Genomic DNA, 19,703 nt, shown 5'->3' on the forward strand with positions numbered 1-19,703 from the left:
CAAGGTTACAGTGAGCTGTCATCGTCCCACTGCACTCTGGCCTGGGCAACACAGTCAGACCCCCTCTCAAGGAGTGGGGGGAGGGGAGAGGGGGCGGGCAGGGCAGGCGGGCGGCGCTCGGCCGCCCTCCAGCCATTGGGCGCGGGACCCAGACGTCCCCGGCGCCCAGCCCCCCTCTCCACGCCTCCCCGGCGCGCTCCGCTCTCGGGACCGCACTTACCGGGAACTCGCCGCCTGCGGGCCGGGGCCGGCGCGCTCGCTGGGCTCTGCGGGGACCCTCGGGCTGCCGCCGCCCCCTCCGCGCCTCCGGCGCGCCTGGTCCCGCGCTTTGGCTTCGGGGAGGGGGGCGCGCACCGTCTCCCCCCTCAACTCCCCCTGCCTGGGCCGCCCCCGCCGCCGCTCGGCCTCCCGGCGCGCCGGCCCCAGCGTCTCCCTAGAGCGCCCTCTCGGCCCGGAGCTGGACGCAGAGAGGGCGCGCTGCAGATTTGGGGACCCCGAATCCGGGGGTCAAAGGGCAGTTTGGCGCCCCCTTCTACTGCGGGGCGGGAGGAGTGGCGGAATTCCTGCTAAACCCGGTTTCACTAAGACTCCAGGCCAGGACATGATCAGCCTGGACGCTGGGGTCCGAAATTCCCTTGCCAACCCCCTGGGGGTGTGTGGGTGGGTGACCGAAGTCGAGAACACCAGCGACACTTTTTTTTTAAACAAAACTTTATTGGTAATAGTTTTCAAATATGTTTACAACAGCACACTGTTCAAGAGGAAGTCTCGTCCTTCGCAGCACACAGGTTGAATCGCCCCCGCGCCCACCCGGGGCCCCACCCCAGGCCTGAGAGCCCCTCCTGGGATGGGGAGAAGTTATGACAGGGACAAATTGAGGGATGAATGGGGTGGCTCCCCACTTTTCTATTGAGAGAGAAAAAAGCACAAATCAGACAGGGGTGGAAGAAGAGGTGACGGACAGCTGTCGGCTAAGCTAGAGGAGGGGCGCCCAGGATGGTGGGGGGGGCCCCCCAGAAGCTGCTGGGTGAATAAAACAGGCAGCCCCTCCCCAGCAAGCCTGGCCTTGAACCCTGGGCCGGGGGAGGGGGACTTTGCCTTCCATGTCCTTTTTGCAGGGTTGCCTTCCCAACTGAGTTGAGAGGAGGCTGGGCATTAGTATCTGGCTGAGAATAAAATTAAGGAGTTTGGGGGGAGTGCTGCTGGGAGGAAAGACTCTGGGCGTGGGGCTCCCCCTCTGTCTTTTTTTTGGGGGGGGTGAGGCTTCTTTGGTAGGGAGAGGGGCAGCTGCTTTGTCTGGCTCCCAAAGCCCAGGGGTGAAGAAAGGTCTGTTGGAGAGGGTAGTAGGGGCTTCCTAAAGGGGCTGAGACCCTTGCAGGATTGGCAGAGGACCCCCACCACCACCCCAAAAGGGGGCAGGGGAGATTAGCAGCTCAGGGCAGAGGTTCAAACCCCAGCACCTCCCTTGACAAAGTCAATCTGCTTCCCAGCCTTGTTCAGATGGATTTGGGGAGGGGGGCAAGGGAGAGGGGAGGGTAGAGGAAAGAGGGGAGGGAGGCACTGGTGGAACTTAAATAAGATTTAAAATTTTTTTTTTTTAAAATTCTAGCAAGCAGCCCACTGAACATGTCACTAAAATCTCTTCCCAGGCAGGCAGTGTTGCTCTGAAGGGAAGGTTGGCTTTTCCTTCATTCGCCCTTAGTGAGGGGTGCCTGTGGTGGGTTTGGGGTGCAGTGGGGCCTGGAGGTTAAGTTTGGGCCTCTTTGCACAGCCCGTCCCTGGAGATACACCAGCAAGACCTTGTCTGACTGGAGCTGAGAAACTCATTTAAAACAGGCAGAAGTGGATCTTGGGGGGGGGTGTCGGCGGGGGGGGGGAAAGTGGTAGAAGGTGCAGGAGGGCTCGAAGGAGAGGTGGGGGGGTGAAATTAGATGCAAGGAACTCTGGGGCCATCTGGCTGTTCAATCCAACCCTCCCACCCCCCACCAAAAAAAAAAAAAGGAAAAAAAGAAAAGAAAACCCGTGGGGCCACAGGCACACCCCTAAAACTCAGAAAACTCCTTGCCACACTTCTCATTGATGGACACCCGGATCTCTTCCTCCTCATAGTCATCAAAGTTACTCGTGTCACCAGGGCCTTTAAACTTTGGTATGAAGGGAGCTTCCACCTGGAGAGGGATCAAGAATCACCCAGGACTCAGTAGTCAACATAATCGTTATTACAACAATAAATGCAAATGGCCTAACATTCAAGAGTATTTACTCTAACCCAGGTCTGTGCTTAGCATTAGGATGTGACGCTTCTTAATAATCCAAGATCCTTATCTCAGCCAACTCACCAAAGGGGAAATTACTTCTCAGAGAGGTATCTCTTGCCCAAGGTCACACAGTGGCCAAATGACCCCAGAATCCCATTTCTAGACCCCACTGGCTCTAAGCTGCCTACTCCAGGTTGCCCCTGAACCCGTGGTCTCTTCCCTTTCCATCTCTCCACTGGCAGCCCTCCCTGCCACTTGGCCTCCCCCCAAACTCTAAGCATGTTAGAGGAGGGGAGGCCCACCTTCCTCTGGTAGATGGCGATCCAGTCAGTCGTGGCAAACCACTTGTGGTTCTTGATATCATTGACCCCGTTCTTGAGGTTCCCGAAGCGCTTGGTGAGATCCACCTGCAGGAGGTTCCGAAGTAGGTCCTTCAAGTCAGAGCTGAAGTGGGAAGGGAACCGCACCTGGAGGAGGGGTACACAGACAGGGTGGGGAGCTGCTCCATCCAATAGTCCAATCGGGCAGAGGCCCCCAGATTTGAGTGCCTGCTGGAATCCTGTAAAAACAGCTCATTGGGCCTTCCCTAGGGTTTCTGATTTAGAAAGGCTGGGGATGGGGCCTGGGAATCTGTTTCTAATATGCACCCTGGCAGTGCTGCTGCCGGAGAGGGGACCCCTTTGAGAACCACTGCTCTAAAGCAAGTGCTATGATGGTTCTCATTTCAGAGAAGAGGAAACTGAGGCTTGGAGGGGTTAAACAGCCTCCTCGAGGTCACACCAGGGAGTGGACGGGCAATTCCATCTCAGATCCATCGGACTTCGGAACTTCATCCTTAGCTGCTGCTTCTTAAGGCTGCTCTGCTGGGGTCTGGAGACTTCTGAAACCTTCACGCTCATGAGAGAAACTCCCCCCGCCCCCGCTCTCTTCATAGCTAAGCCTCTTCCATTTTTTACGGCCCAGCTCAACTCTTCCGGAAAGTTTCCCCCAAAGCTCTGAGCCCATGGCCTTGTATGCAAGTAGTCACCGGATAGACAGCTGCAAGAAACAACTTCTAGTCGCTGCTCTGCCTCTGACAAGTTGTGTGACCTTGGCCACGGCCCTTAACCTCTCTGGGTCTGCGCATGTCTGTCCGACATGGGGCAGATATTCCAGGGTTGGTTGAGGGAGATAATGCCGCCGAGGGTGCGTGGGACTTGGAAAAATGCTACAAAGAAGGGAGTTATGCTCGTCTTCCTCTCTTCCCCCACGGAGACTTCTATGGCTTTTTCTTTTTTTTTTTTTCCCCACTCTTGGCCATTTTCTGGGAATTTCTATTCTGCCCGGTGGCAGATGCCTCATCTTTCCCTCGTAGTGATGTGGACTCTGTGTCCAGCCAGCGTGCCCCCACTTTGAAGCTGGTGACTTCTTCTACCCTCCCTGAGGGGCACATGGCTAGCTCCCTGGTTCCCAGATGGCTAGGAGGAAGCTCAGAGGAGTGAAGCGACTTGCCCGAAGTTTCACAGCCCATAGGTGGCAGAGCTGGGCCTCCAGCCAGGTCAGCCCACCCAAGGCTGAGCTTGCGTCTGTTCCCGCTGTTTTCTGGTGATTCTGGGCCAACCAGCAGCTCCCCCACACGGGGCGCTGGACCTGGTGGAGGGAGGTGGCTGAGCTGCTGCTCACGATCACACCTCCGCTTACTCGCCGAGGTGTGATCCTGGACCAGACACGTCCCCTTTCCAAGCCTCAGTTTCCTCACCTCTCCCACGGGGGTGCCACTCTCTCGGGGTATGACCGAGGGGGTGAATCCAGGACCTGGCAGAGGGGATCCCTTGGTGCACTTTGTAGACGAGAACTCAGACGGTTCTGCCACCCCTTGCCCAGACCCTCAGAGCTGGTCCCGTCTGCACTTGGAGAGCAGGCGTGGGCCGCATACCCCAAGTGATGGGACTCCCTGGGGGGACCAGGGGTGGCACCTGGGACCCAAACACATTCGCTTTTCTGCCTTGAAACTTGTGAAAACTCATTCTAGGTGGGACAAGCAAAGGCGAGAACGGCCTGGTGTCGGGGCAGCACGAGTTCCGTGGCCAAGGAGTTCCGATGAGGCTTGGGGTTTTGGAAGCCATTGGGATTCTGGCACTGCGGGTCAGGGGCTAGACATCGAGGCGGCTCAAGGAGTTGGCTTCTAGATAATGAGCTTCTAGATTATTCCAGCAAGCAGGGATCCGCAGACAGCGGGACGGGTGGGCGGGGAAGGGTCTGCTTGTCCCTTCCGGCATCTGGGCCTCACCTTCCCAGAGACGATCTTCTCATAGATCTGGATAGGCTGGTCGGCGAAGAAGGGCGGGTAGCCAGCAGCCATCTCATAGATGAGAACCCCCAGGGCCCACCAGTCCACGGCCTTGTTGTAGCCCTGGAGCGAGATGGGGTTGAGGGGGTGTGGGGTGAGGAGGGACCGAGGTCAGAGCCGGCCTCAGGACAAGGGGTGGGCTGGGGGAGCGCCTACTTTGCTCAGGATAATCTCAGGGGCCAGGTACTCGGGGGTCCCGCACAAGGTCCAGGTGCGGCCCTTCACGCGCTTGGCGAAACCGAAGTCCGTCACCTGCAGGCACAAGAATGAGCGGTTGGCCAGGAAGGAGGGTCCAGGCCGTGGCCACCTGGGGCTGCCCCTCGCCCAGCCCGGTGGGCACCTGAATGTAGCCCTGCTGGTCAATGAGGAGGTTCTCCGGCTTTAGGTCCCGGTAGATGAGATCGAGCGAGTGTAGGTACTCGAAGGTCAGGACGATCTGGGCCGCGTAGAAACGGGCATGAGGCTCGCTGGTGGGGACAAGTGGGGAGGTGAGTGTCGGTGGCCACACCCCCAAATGGTCCAGCAGGTGGGCCCGCAGAGCCAGCCCCAGAGGAAGACACCCCCAATCCAGCTAACAGAAATGGAGAAGCAACTGGGCATGGTGGCTCCTGGCCATACGTAATCCCAGCTACTTGGGAGGCTGAGGCAGGAGGATGGCTTGAGGCCAGGAGTTTGAGACCAGCCTGCGCAACATAGCAAGACTTTGTGTCTACAAAAAATAAAAAAATTAGCTAGCATGGTGGCACGTGCCTGTAGTCCCAGCTAACTGGGAGGCTGAGGCAAGAGGATTGCTTGAGCCTGGGAGTTCAAGACCAGCCTGGGCAACATAGCGAGACCCCATCTCTACAAAAAATAGAAAAATTAGCTGGGCGTAGTGGCACACACCTGCAGTCCCAGCTACTCAGGACGCTGAGGCAGGAGGATCACATGAGCCCAGGAGTTTGAGGTTGCAGTGAGCTATGATCTCACCACTGCACTCCACTCCAGCCTTGGCGACAGAGTAAGACCCCATCTCTTACAAGAAAAAAAAAAATGGACAAAAATGCACAACAGAGATATTCATAGATAGCTTGACACTGGAAACAGCTCAAATGTCCATCACCGGGAGAATGGAATCACAGATTGTGATATATTCATACAAGGGAAAACCACTCAACGCCACCACCACCAATAGGACACACTATGATCTACCCAGTGAGGTGGCTGAACTTCTAACCGATTCTGTCAAGCAAAAGAAGAAAGACACAAAAGAACATGAAAAGTCCAAACCCAGACAAAACAAATGCATGGTGTTTGGAGCCAGAAAGGACAGGGATTTGAGAGGATTTTCTGGGGTGATGGAAATGTTCTATGTGATGTTTTGGGTGGGGGTTACATAGGAATATACAATTGTCAAAACTCATGGAATGGAATATTGAAGATGTGTGTATTTTATTGTATTTAAAGTGTAACTATGTTTATAAAATAAAGTAATAGTATAAAATTAATTAATTATAAGAGACAGGGTCTTGCTATGTGGCCTAGGCTGGTCTTGAACTCATGGCCTCAAGCGATCCTCCTGCCTCAGCCACCTTCTTTTTTTTTTTTTTTTTTTGCCCCCGAGCCTCCAGGGCTGTGAGAACCACCTCAGCCTTTTGAGGAGCTGGGACTATAAGCTTGCACCACTGAGCTGGGCTCAAAAAAAAAAAAAAAAAAAGCATAGATTTGCCAACTTAAATGTTGACACCTAAGTCACCATGTTTGGTCTGTCTGTTTTGTTTTGTGGCAGTTGACACATTGCCTATTCCTCAGCATAGTAGAAACAAAAACCCACAGGGACCTGGAGCGACCGCTTGAATGTTCTAACGTGCCGGACCCCTCTGTGTTCCCAGATGGTGGGACACCGCCTGTGGGTGGACACCCCCCGAGAGCCTGGATCGCTGGGTGGCCCGCTTACCTGAACCTTCCGATCCGCCGTAGATGTGAGAACATCTCCCCACCGGGCACGTATTCCATGACCATGTATAAGTTTGTGTTGTCCTGTGGGAAGCGGTGGCTGATCAGGGCCCCATTCCCTGAGCCCTGAGTCCCATCTGAGGGCCGCAGGGGCCTCACCTGGCAGGTGTTCAGACATTAAAGGACAGTAATGATCCTGGCTTTCCGTACAAAGCACGTTCCGAGGGCCAGGCCCCGTGCTGGCTGAACCTCACTTTGAATCTCATCCTGCCCACGAGGAAGAAGGGGCAGCCCTGATCCTGCTGTGTTATAGGGGGCGAAAGTGTGGGCCAGCTCGGAGGCAGGTAGGGACCTGGCCAGTTTGTCCTGGCTGGAGACAGAGGGGACTCTAGTAGCTCGAGTCTGGGAACCCAAGTAAGGCTTGTGGGGCCACAGTTTTGTCACCTGTAAAATGGGACCAGGATGGGCTACAGAACTTGCAGGGCCCAAAATAAAAATCTGTGTCCCCTTGTTAAAAATTGCTACGGATTTCAAGATGGCAGAAGTAGGGTATTAAATTAGGTGTGGGGTCCTGAGCATAGGCTTGTGTGCCTGCCTGGGGTGGAAGCCCGGGAAGCCGGCCCCGTGTGGCCTTTCCTGGCTGTCAGGACCACAGCTTTGGATGACACCCAAAACAGCTCCCAAGGGCGCTCGCGATGTGCTCAGAACTGTCATGACAACCCCACTGGGTGGAAGCTGTTATGATTCCCATTTAACAGATGAGAAAACTGAGGCTCAGGGAGATGCAGTCCCTTGCCCAGGGTCATGCATTCAGGAAGTTGAGAGCTGGGAACTGAACCTAGGCTCGTGGCTATAGGTCAGGGTCTTGCTGCAAATGGGCTGGCGATTTTGAGGCGTGTTACTGAGGTTGGGTAACTCGCCCAAGGTAAACGGAGCTAGAAATTGGCCAGCCCGGGAGCTGAGCTTGGGTCTGCCGGAGCCCCCGCCTAGGCCCTGTGTCCCGGCGTCCCTCCTGCGGGGAGCCCCTTCTTCCCCAGAAGTGGACAGCCACTGGTTGTCCTTGTTCCCAACCCCAGCCCTGGGAACCGAGAGGCCGCACCCGACGGCTGGGACCCAATGCAGTGACCCTGACCCCTTGGCCGCTTGGACCCCACCTTGAAGGAGAACTCGAGTTTGACGAGGAACGGAAAGTTGACTGCTTGCAGGATGCGTTTTTCATTCAGGGTGTGCTCGATCTGTTTCAGTTTCACCACCTGTGCGGGTGGGAGGGGAGGGCAGAGAGGAGAGCGGGGTTAGAGGGGCCTCGTGTCCCCCGATGCCTGGAACTAGGGGTGCCAGGTTCGGGCAGGTCTCTTCAGCTGGAATCATTTGTGTGCCTGTGGCCTGTCGGGCCCTGGGCTGGGTGCTGAGGACACAGCGAGGAGGAGGACAGAGGCTGCTGTCCTCACGTGGCATGGAGTCCAGGGCCTCACAGCCCAGAGGGGCCACGGCCATAGTGGGGGACGCTCGGGCTTGCAGATGCCCAGAGAAGGCGCAGCCTGGGGAAAGGGGACTCCGAGAAGGCTTCCTGGAGCAAGGGGCGGCTGAGCCAAAACCGCCTTCCCCTTGTCTCGAACCCTGCACACACAAATCCGAGCCTCCGGCTAATAATTGCCCCTCAGCTATCAGCTGTCCCCACACGGGCAGGCACCTTGCACGTAGTCTCCAGCTGAATCATGACAGAAGCCCCGAGAAGGACATGCTGTGAGCACACCAGTTTGGAAGCCCAGGCACAGAGAGGGGAAGTGACTTGCCCAAGGTCACACAGCTAGCCGACGTCAGGCCGTCTTGTCACGCACAGGCAGCCTGGCCCCCTGGTTGGCCGTGAACCACTTCGCTCACCCCGCTGTGTCCTCAGGGTCTACACTGGCACTTCTCGATTCCCACCAGCCACAGGTGGCCACTAAGCCCTTGAAATGTGGCCACTTAGCTAGGGAACCGAATTTCGAGTTTTGATCGTGCCACTGCACTCTAGCCTGGGTGACAAAGCAAGACTTTTTTTTTACCAAAAAAAAAAAAAAAATTAAGTATCTACAACAAAAATTTAGAAATTAATACTTGGTGTAGGCCCTGGATAACTGGTAAGCGGGGCTGGGACAGCTCCGGCACCCAAATGTGCCTGTTCATCTTTGGTACTTTTTCTCCTCTTTGCAGAGAAAATTTACCAGCTGATTGGAGACCTGTTCTAAGTATAGAATAGACACTGGGTTTTGAAGACACTTTAGTGCCAAAAAAAAAAAAAATAAGAATGGAAAATGTCTCATTAATGATATTTTCACATTGATAACGTGGAAATGGTAATAGTGTAGACATGGTGACTTAATCAAAACACGCTGTTAAAATGAATCTCACCTCTTTCTTTTTACTTTTTAAAAATTTTTTGTAGAGATGGGGGTCTCGCTATGTTGCCCAGGCTGGTCTTGAACTCTTGGCCTCAAGCGACCTTCCAGCCTTGGCCTCCCAAAGTGCTGGGATTAGAGGCCCGAGCCCGTCTGCTTACTTTTTTTAATTAGAAAAATTTTGCTTGTTTTAGAGATGGGGGTCTCACTATGTTGCCTAGGCTGGATTGGAACTCCTGGCCTCGAGCCGCTGAGACAACAGGTGCATGCCACCGTGGCCCGGCCTCATTTCACATTTTTTTTTTTTTTTTTTTTTGAGACAGAGTTTCACTCTGTCGCCTAAGCTGGAGTACAGTGGTGCGATCACAGCGCACCGCAGCCTCAAACTCCTGGGCTCAAAGGATCCTCCCGTCTTCAGCCTCCCGAGTAGCTGGGACTACAGGTGCACACCAACATGCCTGGGCTCTTTCCTTTTTTGATGGAGCAACTACAGAATTTAAAATCCCTTCTGTGGCCCGAGTTACATCTCTGTTGGACGGTGCTGCTCTTGAAAATACTTATGGAAAGAATGTCTATGAAAACGCTGCTTCCCCCAGGAGAACTTCTGGCCTCCTCCATACTGGCTGGTGTCTGACCCTGTGTCAAAGGGCCTGGCTTTGCACTGGTGGCCGGCCTGGAGGGGGTGACTTGGGAAGGCAGCACAGGGGCCTTCTAGTCCCTGGGTCTGGCACGCTAGGGGGGTTGGGGAATAGTTGGTGAGCGGGCGAGTGGTGGGCACAGTTGGAGCAGGGGCCTGACGGAGGGGACAGGGGCCGTGTGGAGGGCAGGTCTCACCTTCTGTTTGTCGAGGATCTTCATAGCGTAGTGGCTCCCCATCTCCTTGTGTTTCACCAGCATCACTCGGCCGAAGGAACCCGTGCCCAGGGTCTTGATTCGTTCAAAGTGATCCAAATGGGCTGTATTCTGTGGGTGGAGGGGTCCAGAGGGTCAGGGACACCCCTTCATTGCTGCCTGCTGGGCCCAGGTTTGGGGCGTCCCCTCTGCCACCGGCAAAGGGGGCCCCAGGGAGCACGTGGGGTGAGCAGGCTGAGGACAAGATGGCAGAGGGCACATTCCTCAAGGCGGGTGGCAGGGGCCAGATCCGGCCCTGGCCTGGGGCCCAGGAGCTGCTGGCAGCTGTGTTGGGGGCAGGGGCAGCCAGTTGGAAGGGGCCACTGGGGTGGGGGAGCCTGGCAGAGGGCAGTTAGATGCCTCCGCCCAGGAGCCCCCATGGGTATCTAGGGAGTGACTGGGGGAAGGTCTGGAGCCCACAGTGCGCTGAAATTCTAGCTGCGCCGCAGGGACGCAGTCAGGGGCCTGGGGGCCGTTGGCTCACCCCTCCCAGGGCTCTGTGCCCGGTGGGCTTACCTGAGCGGGATTTTCCCATTTTTTAAGAAAATCTTCTTTGGCTTTAGCTAGGAACTCTTTCACTGAAAGGAAGAAAGGGGAGGGTTAGATGGAGACCCCAGGACGGACTCAGGTCAGTTCTGGGGAGATGCTTATTTGTGAAAAGTGGGGTGTAGCTGCCTTAACCCAGAGCCCAACTTGTCCCAATGCCTTCGGGTGCCTGGCCGAGTCTGCAGGCAGCCTGGGGGCCCTGATCCCGGCCAGGGCCTGGGCTCCCCTTACTACAGAGAGGTGGGATCCAGCCTCCACGCTATCCAAAATGGGGTACAGGGAGACTCAGGGGCTGCTCCCAGGGGGACAGAGAAAGGCACCCCGGTCAGCCCACCCCCACTCGCCCCAGTTCTGACCGACATTCCATGGCTAGGGACGACGCCAGCCGAGGTATTTATAGCCTCGGGATTTGGCGGCTCCTCCGGCCCCTTCTCTGGGGAGGCTGGGCCCAGGGTGGAGGCCTTTGGGGCTCGGGCAGCAGGCACCCTTGGGGGGCTCAGCTGTTGTCTCGGCCGCCAGCTGGCTCTGTTCCTCTCTTTGCCCATTGCGGGGCCTTCACTCCAGAGCTGATTCAAGGGAAGCCTTGCTGGGAGCCCCCCTCTGCCCCCCAGCACCCCGAGCCGAACATCACCATCCAGTATCGTTGAAGACCTCCGTGGTGGACCCTGGGCCGGCTGCTTCATCTACACTACCTCATCCCTTCTCCTCACTTAACAGCCCAGGAAAATATGGCTTGAAAATGGTCATTCTTGCCTACGCTGAGAGGCGGCCCAGCAAAGTGGCTAAGGGCCAGGACCCTGGGACAATATCGAGTTCAGATCTCAGCCTGGTCTTGGACAAACTGTGTGACTTTAGGCAACTAACCTCACCTCTCTGGGCCTCAGTTTTCCTCATCTGTAAAACGGGGATAATAAGAACAATGACCTTGCAGGTTGGTTCTGAGGATTGATTGAGTTCTTCTTGGCAAAGAGGGTTGCACAGCGGCCGGCATGAGGTTAGTGCCATAGAAATGTCAGCTATTCATTTGACTTTTAAGTAATTTTAGAAATTGAGATATAAAATACAGGGGGAGCCGGTCGTGGTGGCGCATGCGTGGAGTCCCAGCTACTCAGGAGGGTGAGGCAGGAGGATTGCTTGAGCCCAGGAGTTCGAGGCTGCAGTGAGCTATGGTGACTCCAGTGCACTCTAGCCCAGGCGACAGGGTGAGATCCTGTCTCAAAAACGAAAACAAAACCCCAAAATGGGGTGCATTGAGTGCTTGAATCTTTTTTTTTTTTTTTTAGCCAGAGTCTCGCTCTGTCGCCCGGGCTAGAGTGCACTGGCGACCTTATTGTTCACTGCAGCCTCAAACTCCTGGACTCGAGTGATCCTCCTGCCTCAGCCTCCCGAGTAGCTGAAACTACAAACGCCACCATGCCCAGCTAATTTTTCTATTTCTTGTAGAGACAGGGTCTCACTCTTTCTCAGGCTGGTCTTGAACTCCTGGCCTCAAGCGATCTTCCTGCAGCCTTCCAGAGTGCTAAGATTACAGGCACAAGCCCCCGCACCTGGCAGAGTGCTAAAATCTTAAATGTGCAGCCCGATGAATCCTTACATTACAGAGTTGTCCTTGTAACCACCGCCTAGGGTCACAAGGTGTCTCAATGAAGCAGTGAGAACACTCTGCCAGGTGGGAGCTGCTATCATTCCCACAGTACAGATGAGAAGACTGATTGGGACTCAGGTCACCTGCCTGACTCCACTGCCCACGGGATTAACTGCTTCACTACTGGATCAGCTGTTGGTCCCAATGCACCAGGGTGGCCTATAGACAGAGCTGTCCTCAACCCCCTGCTGCTCCTGGGACGGCTGCTACCCTGAGGGGCCCTGCACGCACCTGCACTTTTGTGTTGCCTGTCATCTGCCTGCCAAGAACCCCAGACAGCCACGTGGGTAAGCCGCCCCTCCCCCACACTGTCCCCAAGGCTCTTCCTCGGGAAGAGAGAGAACAGCCCTCCTCAGGGCTAGAAGGGTGGCAGATGGGGAGAGATAGTGGCCAGGAAGCCCCAAGAAGAGGGACCGAGTCGAGAGGGGACAGGCAACCAGCAGGCAGGAGTCCTGAGCTGCCGACAGGCTGGGCCATCACCCTGCCGGGAGACCTGTCTGAGCCTGGGGCCACTCCACATCCAGGCTAGCACAGCCTTTCTGACGCACACCCCCTGCCCTGGAAACCTGTAAAGGGTCCACGCTGAACTCTGGAGTGGGTAAGGAGGGTGCAGGCTACCTTCTTGGGACTCTACCTTCACCCACCCAAGGCGGCAGAGGGGAGCCGGGCTTGCAAGAGAAAGCTTGGTCCTGTTTCCCCTTTGCTCTTAGCCATCCCTGAGAACTGCTGAATCCTGCTCTTCCCTGACTCGGTGGGCCCTGAGCCTCTGGCTGTCTGCTGGCACCCCACCGAGTGGCTTCACAGGGTACCCGGCTCCAGCACAGCCCTTCTCTGGCCTCTTAAAGCACAGGAAGGCCCAGGCTATGTCCCCTCTAGTGCCACTATAGCCCTGTCGGCTTGCCAGATTTGGGGATGGATGGGGTTGGGGGTCGGGCAGAGCCAGGAGAGGCAGGCAGATAAAGAGGGACAGTAGGGGGAGGGGCAGGGAACCTCAGCCAGGAGCCCCCACACTCACCTCTGCTTCCTGCCTCTTCCAGCAGGGGATGGAATAAGGAGTGGGTGGGATGGGGTGATCTGGGGCCCTTCTGCCCCTGGCTCAAGGTGCTGGCTGCGGCTTAGGCCCCCAGAAGGTCTGGCGCAGGTAGCCCAGGAAACGGATGGCCAGGTGGGCCCAGAGGAACAGCTGCAGCCACAGCTGGAAGGTGATCTCTGAGTCCCCGCCCTCGCTGCTGCCTGACCCCAGATCCATCCCAAGCCGCCCTGGACTCTCCCTGGAATCTTCCCTTTGCTGGGGAACCAGGAAAACGCAGAGCCTCTAAGCCAGCTTCCTAGGAAAGGCCTCAGGGGACCAGGGAGGAGGAGCTGGTTGCCACGGAAGCATTTAAAGGTACCTGCTCCCTGCTGGCCAAGGTCTGCAGAGGCCCTCCTTGGCAGGAGGTGGTGGGAAGATTCTCCCGAGGGTGTCTCCCTGGCTGTCCCACGTGCCCCGAGGCGGGGCGCTGAAGCTAAGTTTCCTCTCCAGGGACTTCATTGCCCCGGGGATGCCAGGCCCTGCCTTCCTCAGTGGGTGCTGCACTGTCCAGAGGATGGCACCAAATGTGCCCAGGGCAGTGCCCAACGGGCAGAGGGGAAGGAGTTAAGGCCTAGACTCAGGCAACAGCAAGAGAAACTCCCTGCGGGCTAAGAGGCCCCAGAGCTCCTTTAATTGGCCGAAAGAACAGCTGGAGAGAAAGGCTGGGGGGGGAGTCTACAAGAGCCACCCTATCTCTTCCCCTGAACTCCCTCTCAATGTGGAGCCCCCGAATCCTGCTATCTTGAGTGAGAAATGGGTACATCTGTCTTGCTCCTGTGCGGGGGCGGAGAGGGGAGCGGCATCCTGCGATGTCCTTGGCCTGTCAAACCTTGCCCTGTGCTTGGCTCTGCTCTCAGCCATGAAAGTCCAAACCGGAAACGAATGCCTAAACCCAGGGAAGGGGGAGGGGGAAGCAGCCTTGACCATCTTTCTCCTTCTTTCCAGATCCAAAAAGAAGTGGAGGGCCAGTGGCACCCTCTCTGAGAGTGCCCGGCACCCGTGGTCTCTGCTGGCAACAGGAAGTGGAAGAGGAGCCGCTGGCCTGTGGAGCCCGCCACCCCACCGCGCGCCTCCCACACTGGGGGTGTCAGCCTCTACTGTGGTCCGGATTCCATTTGGGTTCACAGAGAAAATCCCAGACGCCCCTCGAAAAGCCAGGGCCACAGAAAGAAGGCAGAAATCCAGAAATTCACCCTGGGAATGGGGGAATTAATTTGGGCAAGGGGCTTAGGGGCTCCCTCAGAAGGAGCCCAGCGTCCGGAACCACCTCCTTCAGACAACGATCGTAGACTCTCTGCCCTCCAAAACCTGGCTGTCCTGGAAATTCTGGGGCAGGAGTGCCCAGCCGGGCTGGGACCCCTACTCCAGGCTGGCCGGGTCCTCCAGTCTAGCCTAGATGCTCTGGGCTGCATCATCCTCCAGACTGAGCTGGACCCCAACACTGGATGGGACCAACCCCTATTCTGGACTGGATGGCCCCCCAGTCTGAGTTGGACCCCAGCACTGGGTGGACCACTGTCCCTAAGCTGGACCCCCACTCTGGGTGGACCATCCCCCCATCCCCCACAGCCCAGGGGTGTTAAGGGAAGGGTTTCCAGGACCAGCCTGGGGTCCACAGAGTCCTCTTCACCCGCTCCCCAAACCCTACTGCAGCCCCTCCCTGACTTGAGGGGCAGAGTGTGCCTGGGAAGTTGCTATAGCAACAGGGCTCAGCCTCACCATCGTTGGAGCTGGAAGCCATCACTCAGTCCTCCTCTCAGGGCACCTGGACTACGGTGGCTGGGAAGGCTCATGAGACCGGCCATACCAGCCTGGCTGCCCATCCCCAGAGCCCCACCTGTAGGGGGAGCCAGGGAGGCGTGGGGTGAGGGCAGGAAGAGAAAACCCAATGTGGAGGCCATGGGTGCAGGGGAGGGGCACGTAGGACCCTCCAAGCCTCTGTTGACCCGCTTGGGATAAGGGAGAAAAGCTGCCTTGACAAGACCCTCTGGGTAACTGCCAACGCACAGAAGGCATTTGGCCCTCTCGGGGATCCATAGGATGTTAGAGGGCAACAGTTCTTCCCACCTAGGGACCTCCTGGGGGCACCTTGCTCTTAATGCTGGGATCTGCTTGTCTCTGGAGTTTTAGGGGGATTCTGAGGGGCTCCCTCTTACCAGCTCTGCCTCGTCCCCCGTGGGCCAGCTCCCAGGGGTATTGCCAGCCAAGACCTGAGCCCTACTTGGCTGTCTGACCTGGGGGCCTCGTGGGGCCACTGCCCTCTCTCAATTCTTCCATCCTGGCCAGAGCCTGAGGCTTGGTCTTTTTTCTCTGCTCTCTCAGCAGATTCCCCCAACTCCACCTCAGAGCCCATTCTAGATCCCTGCCCTCTTGGGAGAAGGCAGACCCCTTTCCTGCCCTGGCGCAGAGATGGCAACGCAGGGGACTGCCAGATGCTTAACTGGTACCTACTAAGGCTTGGGCATTTTTCTGACCTCAGGCGGGCTAGCATCTAGCACATGAAATTCAGGTGCCCCCTGCAGGCTGGCCTGGCTACTGCCCCCGCCCCTGCCCCACCCTGGTTACAAGAGGGCACATTTTGTCTAACTCCATCCTCCCAGAATCAGAGAGCTTCGAAGCAAAGAGGGACTTCCTTCCTCATCCTATTTCCTTCTCTGGGAGCCTCTGTGAGGAAGTGCAGCTTCGGGCGTTTCCCAAAGTGTGACACGGTGCCATTGGCAGAACATGAAATGATTTTAGGGATGTTTCATTTAATCTAGTTACAACTGTATTTTGATGTGTACCAAAGAGAATACAGCTGGCATGGCAATCCCATGATTTCATTTATATTATTATTTAGCATGGGCTCAAAGTTTACAACTGAACAGAAGTGAGTAAAATTCTTATTACTTTATATTAAGAAAATAATAAGTGAATAGAGTAAAAAATCTGGGAGGCAGCTTAAGAATGTCTGAGTTGGGAGATTCTGGGGTCCAGGAAGTTTGCTGGTAGACAGATCTGGATGTGAACCCTGCCTCTCTGATATCATCCATGTCAAACTCAGAGAGCTGGTTTGGAAATTTTGGACAATAGACTGTTTTGAAAATCACTGGAGGAGATATATCTATTTGCCCCATCCCCTGCCCATCGGTGACATGCCATTTAGCCTGACATATCTTAGATGCCCAATAAATAGTAGCTCTGTTTTATTGTGATCATTCATTCCTGGGGTGTCCAGCTTGTGCTCTGAGAGAATTAGGGGTTCCTTCCGGAGCCTCTGATCTTTTTCTTGGGAATCTTTTTCCCTGTGTGGTTTTCTATCCCTCACCACATGTGTTTGATATATCTTGAAGGTTTTCCAGAACTATTTCAACTCCCCAACTTTCAACCGAGTCACTGCAACATATAGCTGTCTGCCTGCACCTTCCACCTCCCAGCTGGCCTCACCTGCTGGGGGCCTGGCCCCTCCCCCTCTGTCTAGTCCCCTCCAAGTTCATGCCGAGACCTTTTTTGGACACTACCCACCTGCTCCTCTGTCATCAAGCACTCAACTACAGGCACTTGCTTCCCTGTCCCCCGCCCATTGGTGACATGTCAGGCCTCTTCATAGCTGCTCCGCGACTCTGAGTTCTGCTATTTGAATCCACGTGGGAATAAAGTTCCCCGGCTTTCATGCCTTTTTCATGTCTTTCTGGGAAGGGGTACTCAGGGGACTCAGACGCTGGGGTTTGAGACCAAGAACTGGGAAGGACATAGCTGGACAGGGCTTTCCTTCTCAGTTCTAACTATTTCTGGGTAACAGGAAGGGGATTCCAAATGAGGTCCAGCTTTAGGCTTGAAGTGATGACAACTTAAGAGCTGGAAGAATTGGGGAAGTGGCTCAAGACCATTTCTGAAGGCATTTCCAGATACAGAATCTCTTTCTCTGGCTGGCTGGAAAAGGCCAACATAATTTGGGGGAAAGGAGGTGAAACAGGTCTCTTCTGTCTGGCTCAGCCCTGGGAATGATGAGAATCTATCTGTCCCTTGGCAAAGCAAATCACTAGATGTCACCCACGACTCTCCTCAACTGTCCCCCCTTCCAAGTCCTCTTTCCGACTATCCCAGTTCAAGCCGAATGAGCCCTGCTAAACTCAGACACTTTTTATCCCGAGCCAGGAGCCGGTGAAGAAGCCCTGGGGACTGGGTGAATGACCTCAGTTGTGAAACAACCATTTATTGAGGGGCCCCCCAAGGACCCTAGAGCTCACTGCACAGCAGGAGATGTGAGGGAGCTCTGCCACCACCACCCCCCTCACACCCAACACAAGAGAGAGGACGCAATGAACCCCAGCAAGACTACCTCAAACTTGGCTTTGGAAGCACTGAAGCAGTTCTCTAGGTTCATAAACAGTCTGCTACCCCAGCCAGGGACAGACGCTTGCTTGGAGGAGTGAGCACAAGCAGAGAAGCAGAGTGACAGAGAGTGACGGGATGAGAGAGGGGCAGAGGGACCCAGAAAGATCCTGTCCCCCATGCCAAGTGACACAGAAGGGAAAAACAATGATGGAGGTGGCTCGGGGAAATGCTCAAGGGGGGCAGGAGGGGCTGGGGGGGTGCTATGATAAGGTGAAGAGGGGAAGGGCAGGAGAAAGATGGCGGGGGCTGGAGGGGGGAGGGGTGTGGTCACCAAGTGGCCAAGCTCCCTGCGGTGCAGAGGCAGACCCCACTGCACTCCCAAAGTGGCAGAAACCTGGGTTGGGGTCAGGCAGTTGGTCTCATATGTGGCAGAGGTGAGTGAGGAGGTAGGGGGATTAGTATGTGGAGAGAGGGGACAGGAAAGGAGGGGGTGGGGTGGTGACATGGGGCTCCAGCGGTCATACGTGCCATGGTTGGTTGTGACAGCTGGGGGGACACAGTCTTTGCAGTGGGGGACGGCCGTAAACAAGGGGGCGCCTACAAGGGGTCCTCTGCGGGCCCTCGGGTCCCAGACCTAGACAGGCAGGGGCAAGGGACGCTGGGGGTAAGCAAAGAGGAATGGGGGGGCCTCGTGGGGGGAGGGGCCCGTTGGTGATGAACAGAGAGGGGGCTGGCAGCGCGGAGCCGGGATCGGGGTCACGGCCGGGCACTCACCGCTCTCCTGCTCGCTGCCCTTCTTGGCGGCGGCGGCGTTGCCCATCGCGGCGGCGGTGGCCGGGGCCGGTCCCGGAGCTGCGGCGCGGCGGGTGCTGGCGGCGGCCGGCGGCCCCGGAGCGCGCTGGGCGGTCGCGGCGGCGGCCCCTCGGGCTGGCTGCGCTAGCTGCGGCGCCGCGACCCCCGCCCAGCCCCTGCTTCCCGCGTCTCTCCGCGCCCGCCCGCCCGGGAACCTCAGCCCAAGTCCGCTGCTGCTGCCCGTGACGCCCCCGCAGCTCGCCACTCATTGGCTTAGACCGTCCTGACTGACGGCTCCAAGCCGCCTCCCATTGGCTCTCCGCGACCCTCCCGCTTTGTCATAGGCTCATGGCACTGTGACGTGCCCGCAGACGCCCGGCCACTCACGCGCTCGCGAGGCCCCAGATGGGCGGGCAGACTCGCCTGATTGGTCAGAGCGCCCGATGGGGCCCAGGGTCCGCCCAGTGAGGCCGGCGATTGGCGGAGGCGCGGTGTCCGGCCAGCCCCCAGCAGACCGTACAGTGTCAATCCGGGGGTGAGGGGGCGGGGCAGAGGCGCAGTCTGCGGGCCCAGGCCGGCGGGGCGGGGCGGCGGAGGCTGGCGGGCCGCCGCGGGCGCTCCAAGGCCCAGGAGGCCGCCCCGGCGGGTGGCCGGCCGGCCCCGTGCGCGCCGCAGTCCCCCGCCCCCGCCCAGTGCGGCAGCGGCTGTCGGCCAGCCACGGTTGGCGCCGCGGCCCTCCCGGCGCAGCCTCTGTCCACCTGCCAGCGGGGGAGGGGCGCGGCCAGCGCCGCGGGTCAGAGGTCGCCAGGCCGGCGGCCGTCGTCATTCATAAGGCCTGGCTCTGGGCAGCAGCGCCCAGGCCAAGTGGCCAGGCCTGCTTGGGGTCCAGGCTGGGGCCCTCCTGGGTTTCCCCTGGCCACAGCCAGAGCTGCAGGAAGATGCTGGGCCCTGTGAGCAAGGGGTGGCGGGAGGGGGCGCTCAGTGTCCGCCCCTTTGCCGGGCCCCAACCCTGGCGCCTGCCGGTAGTGAGAGCTGGCCCTCACTTATCGTTACTTCGCACCGCACTTGCATCACGTAGGTACTATCATCACCACTCCCATTCTGCAGATGTGGAGTCTGGAGTATAGCTAGGCTGATTCCCTGTCTGGGCAATGCAAAGGGACCCTGCCCTCGAGGAGCAGAGAAGGGGCAAGATGCCCCTTCCTTCAGGGTACTCTTTCAATACATACGCAGCACGAGGACAGCCAGGGTTTACCAACTACCGCACTACTGATATTTGGGGTGGGATCATTCTTTGCTGGGGAGCTGTTTTGTTGTTTTGTGTACCCTAGGGTGTTCAGCAGCACCCTCAGCCTCTACCCACTGGATGCCAGTAACACCTCTGTCTTCCTGCTAGCTGTGGCAACCAAAACCACTCTCAGATATTGCTAAATGTGCCCTGGGGGGCAAAACTGCCCCTGGTTGAGAACCACCGGAGTAGAGGAAGTTCCAAACAAGGTGCCAAGAGGGCCAGGGGACCAGAGGGGCCAGCTCTTCCTGA

The 19,703-nt window shown here is 57.2% G+C and overlaps 1 protein-coding gene across 2 annotated transcripts; it reads right to left on the reverse strand.

Annotated features, from left to right (window-relative positions):
• Positions 1–1,917: 1,917 nt before the first annotated feature.
• Positions 1,918–18,383, reverse strand: PRKACA (protein kinase, cAMP-dependent, catalytic, alpha). Of its 2 annotated transcripts, none has more exons than XM_012641466.1 (10): positions 18,146–18,383; positions 10,308–10,369; positions 9,735–9,863; positions 7,677–7,775; positions 6,524–6,606; positions 4,928–5,054; positions 4,744–4,839; positions 4,528–4,650; positions 2,561–2,725; positions 1,918–2,168 (listed from the first exon to the last, which is right to left on the reverse strand). In XM_012641466.1, the coding sequence occupies exons 1-10, from the start codon at positions 18,189–18,191 to the stop codon at positions 2,043–2,045; spliced, it is 1,056 nt and encodes a 351-aa protein (XP_012496920.1). In that variant the 5' UTR covers positions 18,192–18,383; the 3' UTR covers positions 1,918–2,042. The 2 variants fall into 2 exon arrangements, with proteins under 2 accessions (XP_012496920.1, XP_012496921.1); XM_012641467.1 differs by lacking the exon at positions 18,146–18,383 and adding an exon at positions 14,774–14,958.
• Positions 18,384–19,703: the final 1,320 nt, after the last annotated feature.

The sequence above is a fragment of the Propithecus coquereli genome, unplaced genomic scaffold (genome assembly GCF_000956105.1).
Source record: "Propithecus coquereli isolate 6110/MARCELLA unplaced genomic scaffold, Pcoq_1.0 Scaffold164, whole genome shotgun sequence".
Lineage (NCBI taxonomy): Eukaryota > Metazoa > Chordata > Mammalia > Primates > Indriidae > Propithecus > Propithecus coquereli.